Source organism: Salvia miltiorrhiza, chromosome 4, assembly GCF_028751815.1.
Source record: "Salvia miltiorrhiza cultivar Shanhuang (shh) chromosome 4, IMPLAD_Smil_shh, whole genome shotgun sequence".
In the NCBI taxonomy this organism is placed as follows: Eukaryota; Viridiplantae; Streptophyta; class Magnoliopsida; order Lamiales; family Lamiaceae; genus Salvia; species Salvia miltiorrhiza.
Window position 1 is genome coordinate 34298839 of NC_080390.1, and position 8943 is coordinate 34307781.

General features: G+C 39.4%; 1 protein-coding gene across 6 annotated transcripts; it reads right to left on the minus strand.

Annotated features, from left to right (window-relative positions):
• Nucleotides 1-8943, minus strand: LOC131021290 (uncharacterized). 6 transcript variants are annotated; one of them, XM_057950417.1, is made up of 14 exons: nt 8033-8943; nt 7697-7951; nt 7035-7212; nt 6786-6889; nt 6543-6644; nt 5976-6045; nt 5396-5451; nt 3787-3837; nt 3295-3399; nt 3127-3171; nt 1581-1689; nt 979-1158; nt 534-617; nt 1-357 (listed from the first exon to the last, which is right to left on the minus strand). In XM_057950417.1, the coding sequence occupies exons 1-14, from the start codon at nt 8849-8851 to the stop codon at nt 332-334; spliced, it is 2184 nt and encodes a 727-aa protein (XP_057806400.1). In that variant the 5' UTR covers nt 8852-8943; the 3' UTR covers nt 1-331. The 6 variants fall into 6 exon arrangements, with proteins under 6 accessions (XP_057806400.1, XP_057806398.1, XP_057806397.1 ...); XM_057950415.1 differs by having other exon boundaries at nt 953-1158; XM_057950414.1 differs by having other exon boundaries at nt 953-1158; nt 6777-6889.

An 8943-nucleotide genomic window follows, 5' to 3' on the forward strand; every position in this document is an offset into this window, starting at 1 on the left:
TTTAGAAGGGTTTTAGAAGTTGATTTAAACACTATGAATACAAGGAAGTTGAATCTCAAGTTTTAGTTACAAGTTGCAGAAAACAAAACTGGGAGACAAGGAGTTTCCCTCAACAACATGTTACTACAATATACAACAATGCTAAGATAAGCGAGCTGTTCAAGCATATAAAAACAAAATCAAATGCTATTATTCTTCATCGACAGCAAGCCCACGGATTCGATGTTTCCTCTTGTCGAAAACAGCTCTGAACGACTCGCGCTCGGCGCGCAGCTGTTCTTGGAAGACATTCCGCCTCCTCGGTTCTCCGGTGTATCTTTCGTTGAGTTTCTCATCTTCGGGTAGGGGATTCGATTTCTGCAACAGCTTGGGGGCGTTAGACACGCATCATACTAACAGGAAAGTTAAAATCAAACCCTTGAAACGAGCATCGTTCTTTGCCTTCTTTCCAGATTGCACATGCTTGTGGGGGACGACGATTGAAGTAATGCAGCTTGCTGAGGAAAGAGTACATTTAGTAGCATATGGCTTACCAAGTTGTACCCACAGCCAGGACCAATGACGAGAGATACATTTATCGTCTTTCCAGCGCTGATCGAGAATCCGATTTTGCCAATCTGCAAAGGACAAAAATCCATAAGTACCACAACTCAAAGGGCAATTATAAAATTTTCAACGTCCAATTATAACTTTAGTAGTTGATAAAGTGTATGATGTCCAAGATCCTACGTGAAGATCGCCACCTACTACTTTGCACACTATCCCAATAGGCCCTAAGGAGTAGTATATTAAGACGAGCAAATTGCATTATCACTAGGTGAGTAGGTGTTCGGCAATCTGATTGATATTTGTTCTGGGAAACGCAACGTGCAACCAACTCAAACATAACGTCATGCTGATAGATAAGAACTTTTACACACTCAAAATGAAAGGAAAAAAGTTACTAGCATACCTGATCAGCCCAACGCACAGATTTACCTTTCTTGCTGTATGACTTGATTAAACTAGATAGGGCACTGGAGTTTCCCCTGGTTGTTTCAGTCTTGCGAACATCATCGTCATCCAAATCATTTGACCATTTGCTCTTTCCTAGATCTTTTACCACCTCTACTGGTTGTTCTTCTCCACCATCCCCTTTCTGCTCATCTGATGATGGGCCTAAATTCTCAAAACCAGAAAATATTATAAACAGAATATGCAAGCTGCCAAGCCCTAACCTCTTTTTAGGCTTAACACCATTCAAAAGCAATGCCAAGTGACAGCTAATGGTTCCGCCAAATGAGAATAGATTCTACCAGGTATTTAGTTCATATAAAAGTTTGAAGCACAATAGTCATGCAACAAAAAGGTAAACAGGTTTTAATTCAACAGGATGAAAGAAGTATTTAAAACTGGATTTATCGAAGGATGTAGTGATTCATTGAGCAGAGGAAATAACACTTCAATTACTTACATAAACTAAAATATGCACTGTGAAACCATAAATCTCATTGTTGCACATAACGAAGAATTCAGCCACATCATATGCAATGAGGAAGACATACATTTCAATTGAAAAGAGAGAAGGAATCAGAACATACCATCAGTGGTAAGATCACCTTCAGAAGGTTTTGAATTCTTTTCAATATTTATAACTTCGGAACCTGAGGTGTCACCAATATGATTGCCATCTTCTGTATCCATGTCAACCTGCCAGATTAATCATTAGATGATTAAACAATTCATATTTAATCCTGCAGCACCATTGGGCCACGTAAACAACCTTAAACTCACACGCAAGGATTGACATCATAATGTCAAAATTCGCCTTATTTATAGTTCATAAGATACAAACAGAACATTGGGCAAGATACCAGTTCTCAATCTTTAATTATTTTCTTTTCTCTCTTTCTTACCCACCATGATTCATGCATCATCTTATTTTACCAACTCTTCGCAATAAGAAGATGTGAGTAGGAATTTAGAGAAATGAAGCATAATTTGCGCCCTGGGTTTGAAAAAGCGCGCCTGGGCGCGCCCAGGCGCGCGCCTTGAGCGAGGCGCAGGGTGGGGGGGCTTTTTTAGGCAAGGCGCTGGAGCCTACACAAGGCGCAGCAGAGGCGCAATAAGGCGCGAAAGGCGCGCCTAGGCGCAGTTGCACTGAGGCGCGCGCCTTATGTATAATTAGGGTTAGGGTTATAAAGTTATACTTTTGTTTAAAATTTAAAAAAACGCAGCAGCCTCCCTTCTCCTCTCTTCTCTCCTCCTCTGCGTCTTCCCCCTCTTTACTCACCTACCGGCGCTGCCAGCCAGCCGGCGCCGCCGCCAGCCGTCCGCCGCCGCCGCCGCCAGCAGCCTCCAGGTGAGCTTTTTTTTTTTACCTACTTCTTTTTGTCGACTTTTTTTTTTGTTTCTATGGCATGATTTCAAAATCTAAGCTTGGCCTTATAATAGTAGCAGTTTGGAAAGGCGATACAAGAGGAAAGACACAATAGATCCTATTCTATTAGAAGAGATTGATGATAGCAATGAATGGTTGGTTGGACATATGGATGGGGAATCTTCTAATGAAGATGATCTTGTGTTTGAGGATGGTGATTTGACATGGAATGTCGTTAGTAAGGCTTCGGGAGCTAATGATCCTATTTATAGCACTAGACGGGCATCTAGAGTTGATAAAGGAAAGAGTGTAGTTGCTTCGAGTTCGAGAAGGCTTTTAGATGAGGATGAAGATGAGGAGAGGGAAGTGAATGAGATGGAAGAGGACATTGGTGAAGACAAAGATGATGGGGATGACGCATTTGAGGATGATGGACTTGAGGATGATGATTTTTGATTACTTGTTTGATATTTGATCGTACTTTTAGACTTGCATATTTTAAAACTTAAGTATTTGTGTGTTTTGGATTAAGTATTTGTGTGTTTTGGATTAAGTATATGTGTGTTTAAGTACTATTTGTGGTTTTAAGTTGTGTTTTTGGTATAAAATATAATGTAGGTAAATATATTAGAATTTTTTAGGCTTTACTGCGCCTCGCCTACGAAAAGCCCGCGCCTGCGCTTAAAGCCCTGCGCCTAGGCTCCGAGGCATGTTTGCGCCTCGTGCGCCTCGGGCTTTTTAAAACCCTGATTTGCGCAGGAAATTACCTCTTCAATCCCGCTCTCCTCCAGATTATCTCCATGGAGCAACGACTGCCAAAATCAGATATTCAAAGTCACAGTTTAGTGTTCCGATCAGAAGATTGAGTCATCAATCTTGAAGGGTTCTGATCAAGCCACACTTAGATGGTGCAAAGAAAACTAAACTATGAATACCTTGATGTCTAGCTTCATATAAAGGGATGGAGCTTCCTCCCATTTGTTAGCCATCTGGAGTATGTCATTCTGAGTAAAACCATGGACATTTCTTGCAGCACAACCCTGAAACCCACAAAAAAAAGTGTCGTTTAAGGAAAATCACCTTTTTCCTGTACTCCAGCAGCAATTTTGGTTAAAAAATGAATTAGAAAGAGGATAAGATGCAACATATGACCAATGCATATCTATGCTATCAACTCAAGAGGAAACCCACATGGTTATCTGACCCTTCACTCTATTGTGGTTCATTTGTAAAACTAAACCATCCATCATTTTATATTATCATGTTAGGCCATTCATTTAGATTGAGCCATTCATCATACATGATCTCTGTCTTAGTCAGTGCAGCTTGCAGCATTACCCATGACAAATTGGCAGAGACAATCTACAGTCTACTTCGAAAGAAAACAGATATCACTTGAAAGAAATAAACTCCAAACAGAAACTCACCGCTGGGTCCTTGTATGCAGCTTCTAGTAAATAAACTTCATACCCTGATCTCTGCAATAAAGCAAATGAAAGATGAATTAATCAGGAAACAATGAACCAGACCACTTCACTCAGTCACGACCTTAAAGTGTAACTGAAAAACAAAAGATCAACAGATGAATGGAGGAAGAGCACAAGCAGCACAAAGAAGCTAATATCTCAAAGAAATATTGAAAAGTTAAATCAAGGATTCCTGGAAAATATATGAAAAAACTTAAATTTAAAAAATGACTTGCATGTGATTGTGTGTGGCCCTCTATTAGAGACAAGGTCAAGGGTTTGAATCCTCTCAGACCCCTAGTCCTATTTTGTCAAATAACTTCTTCCAGAAGAAATAGAACAGTCTTATGGAACCCACAATATGTTATGCAAGTATGCAACTAACGTGCAAGTCCCAGAAGCTTCAAATGAATAGGAGGAATCTCCAATACTAAACAGGAAAAAAACTGGGGCCTTCAACAGAAATTTTCCTGGAGACGAGGAATGATTTCCCGAAGATCAGGCAAAGCTATTTAAGTGAATGATAATAGAAATTTGACATCAAAAGTTACTGCCAAGTAATATATGATACAAAATCAGCAATCCCATATTCTTCAGACTGTCGTACAAAATATATAGGAGTAAGAATAGTTCTCATATGGATTATCAGAATACTGACACCTCAAATAAATAACACGCAAACAAACAAAGAGCAAATCTCTCACATGAAATACCCCTCTAAGCTCATGTGTGAAATTGGAGACAGTCCATTAGTGCTTATTGATATGTCTTACGAAAAAGCTTTTAAACGCGTTATAAAAGGACTGGAATATGATATTACTCAGCTACAACAATTTAGCCTTGTTACGAGGATAAACAAATTGCTCAATCAATGTACCATCAAATTAAGTGATTCCATCGAACATGCATTGATATATCACATAGCAGAAGACAAGGAGATTATCATACAATGGTACGTAAAGCAACAGATAAATTAATCATTTGACAACAGGAAGTTAGAAGACAGATGACCTTTACATCATGATCGATTACAAAATATATGGATAAGTTATTAAGTTCATTATTCACACAAATCAAGACATTAAAACTATTATCAATTGTTCTAGAAAACTTCATAACAGAATATTTCTAGATGTGCATCAACACACGTATCTTTTAATTCATGGAACCATGCAATAAGATACAGCACAAAGAGCTACAAAGCTTACAGTTCAAAAGAATACATTACAAATAACAAAGAGTTACTTAAGTCTTATATATGCTAGACATACTAAAGGGATCTTAAAAGAGCTACTTTAAGTGCAATATATGCTAGAAACTACTGAGGAAGATCTCAAGCAAAAAGGCTGAAGTGATTACAGCTGGAGAAAATTCTTTGTTCACTTGTAATGAGGATTTAGGTTCAACTTGATAAGTTGCAAACTCGCACTGACAACCTACATGGCTACATCTTCTGTAATACCGTAAGATCTACAATTAAGACTAGAAATGACCAACCTCTAAAGTTTTCCCTAAATAGAGAACAACAACAGACACCGAGAGGCCGCCTTAAAAGAGATTGAGGGTATACCTTTGCAGTTGCCCAAAACTGAGCAAAATCAGCTACCCGCAGATTGCGGTCATCCACTAAGACGAGGCACAAATACCAGCAAGAAATGGGTCAATTTCCGAATAAACTGCATCTGTAGTTAGATAAACTCAAGGCAGTGCAGAGGCACCACTTAATTTATAATAAGATTATGTCTTTCAACCAATTTTTGTGTGCACATTAGATTCTATATTATCTGAGAAATAGATTTTCGGATCATTTAAGAGTAACTCACAATACAATATCCAAGACACACATCAGCAACCTATCATGCAAGCATCAGCTAATCTGACATTTTCCACTATGTCAGAGCAACAACTAGCAACAAGAGAAGCATCATCATGACTTCTGTAACTGAAGTACTGAACAAGAAGCATCATTAACAGAGAATGGAAGGACTCTTAAACAAATACACATCAGTGGATCTCCCAATGAAAAATAAAGAACCCAATGATGTCAATCATTGGCAAACATAAATTAAAGTTGCTGTCAGGCTTTAAGAGGCAGAAAATGGAATTAGAATTTTCGATTAAAGTATAGTTCCTGCACAGAAAAATCATACCAATTACAAAGGGGAATGCCCCTTCATCAAGGGTCTTTCTAAAAGCCTTCAACATGCTTGACCGGTAAGCCTGAAAGATAAAAAACAATATCAGAGAAAAACCAACAATATTAAGCAAGTAAACTTGCGGGCCAGAAAGGGAAGTTTTAGATTTAAAAAAAAAAGTACGAATATTTTGACCCCAAACTGAAAGCTAGGAATATTAGAGCAGTTGACAGTGTAACCTACAAAATGAAACCAACAAGGACTACCAACTCCTCATTGATAGTTCATGTGTAAATAGTTTCACATCTTTAGGCAGCAATCCAAAATAAAGTATACCGACACCTACAAATCTAAAAGAGGAAAATAGACGTCAGACAAACATTCACCCCTAAAACATTAACTGAAGCCTCTAGAAACTAAGACAAATTTAATGGATGGTTGCCTTTATAACTTTTGTGCATTCCCCATGTCGTAGCTGCATATGAACTACTTTTTTATATGCCAAAAGTACCTCAAGAAAAAGGTCAACACTCTTACATCATAAACATAAAGTTCAACAAAGAAAAAGATCAATTTCATCACCTCTTCCATCTCAGGTTCATAACAGTACTCCATGACCTTCTTTGTAACTAGTTTCTTCCCTCTAATTGAACCAGAGGATCTTGAGCCCTCATTCTCCTCAACCTGCGTAGTAGAGAATATGGTTATATCTGATCACGAAAATCTCTAGCAACTGAAGGAAGCATGGTACCACAAAAAAATTGAGCTTTATAAGGATCTTCCGCCATAACAAATGCAAAAACATTTGAAAAACACCTTTTCAACCTCTGTCATGAAATATTCATCCATGGAATGTATCCGTGGAGCGCTGCCACCATTTTCAACCTCAAAATCACGCAAGAGTTTGGCCATGTAGCTCTTACCACTCCCTGAAAAAGTGAGGGGGGAAATACCCACATAAATAATCAAACAATAGAAGAGCTTGGGGATATTGACTAACAAATTCTACTAACAATATTGTTCTAAACAACATATTAAATAGATGATTAATTATTTTGTAGAAAAAGCACGAACCTGGAAGTCCTCGCAGAATAATGACAATATGATCCGGGCGACTAGCACGGTGTGGATGCTTCAAAATATGAGATGCATCAATAATTTTTGGCTTGTCAAATGAGTGATTCCTTGGGGGCAAGTCTACACTTTCTCCACTAAATGTCCTGGATGAAGCCATCCTTACCATTTGAATTTCCTGAAAGATAACGAGTACTTTCTCAAACAAGATCATGATGTTACATGTACAAACAAGGGAAATATCTACAGTACTTTAAACAAAAACCATATAAGCATTCTTAAAGTAGATACTCCAGACTCAAGCTAAAGTGCTTCATCTTCAATAGCAACCCCATCAAATCATACAAAACTAACTATTAAACATGTACCATGAACAAGCATTCCAGTTCAATTCCACAGCCAGAAATAGAAAACTTCTTTAGTTTGATTTTGTTTACTTTTCCTTCATATCATCAAGCTACAAAGGCCAACTGAAAGTTGCAAGGGAGTCCCTAGTCCCCCAATTGTCTACACTGAGATTCATGCACAAACACTTGTCCTCATCCTACTGATTTGAACCCTAATGTATAATTTTTATTGCAGTCGTACAGTTTTTTTTTTTTTTTTTTTTCAATTAGGCAACAGAATTGAATATGCAGAAAAAGAGTTCATAAATAGCACACCTCTGGATAATAACCACTTGAATTTGGATACCCTCTACTATTGTAGTGAGAAGACACTGATGTTATGGATTCAGAAACCATAGAATATGGTGGATGGAAAGAAGATGCAGAATTTACACCACCCAGAAACAAGGAGCCAGGCCCGGAAGCAGATGAAGCAACTGGCTCCGAGAAAGGAAATCTTGGTGGTTCCACAGGAATTGGTGGTGGCGGGGATGTGGGCAGTGGAGGCTGCGCCTTAAACCCCGGGGCATCCTGCATAAGACGCATATTCTCACTCTGATTAGATAAACCATAATAGGATGATTGGGGCTGCATTCTATGTTGCTGCTTTACATGAGGCTGCAGGAACTGATTATTGTACTCCAGGCTTTCTGTAGAAAAATTTCTTCTTTGGTCTTGGTAACTTGAATCATCATATGCCGGAATATCATGGTTTCCTCTCGGCGGTCTGAAATTCCTATACCCGTCAGCTCCAGGACTATTTCCATAATGATTGTGCACCACACTACCCTTGTTTTGATTGTGATGTGGTCTGTTATTGTCGATATGCGAATATGAAGCTTGAGGTTCCCCATACTTCTGATTAACGCTAGAATTAATTTCCTTTTGATAACCACTCTCAATCCCCTGGAAATTGCTATGATCGTAAGAACGATTCGGAACGCTGCATCCTCCATCATATTTTCTGTCTAAACCGTGACTTACAGCTCCGTGATCACGAATCAGTTTCAACCTCCTCTCGTCTTCCGCGAATGAACCCACATAACCGTCATTGCTGTTGTCGAATCGCATTCTCTTGACACCAATCTGACCAGTAATATCATGATCCAATCCAGAATTTGGATTTCCGTAGTAATCACTGCTGTGATTAGGGTCACTATTCCACGGCCGAGGCGGAATTTGCGCCGGTACCGGAGGTGGTGGATAAGGAATGACGGTGGGGCCGCCTTGGTGGTCAACGAACGGATCATATGAAGCTTGCTGTTGAGGCGGTGGGGGCGGGGGGAGTGGACTGCGGAAATATTGATCCGGAGGCGGTGGTGGAGGCCGGAAGTATTGCGGAGGAGGGGGAGTGCAGAATGGGAAGTGAGAATGCGAGCAGACTGGGCAGAAATTACCGGGTGGAGGCCTAGAACGCCATGGATACTCCATGGTTGAGCTTGAATTAGGGTTGGAATTTGGGGGAATTACGCAGAGACGTAGAGCTGGGGACTGGAGTCTGGGGTCTCAACAGATTAAGTTTG

Coding starts and splice junctions, on each gene's coding strand:
- LOC131021290 (XM_057950412.1), bottom strand. CDS start 8,851: ATGGAGTATCCATGGCGTTCTAGGCCTCCACCCGGTAATTTCTGCCCA. Junction 5,452..5,975: donor GGCATTCCCCTTTGTAATTG/GTATGATTTTTC, acceptor GCCTCGTCTTAG/TGGATGACCGCAATCTGCGG. Junction 618..952: donor CTGTGCGTTGGGCTGATCAG/GTATGCTAGTAA, acceptor TGTCCTTTGCAG/ATTGGCAAAATCGGATTCTC.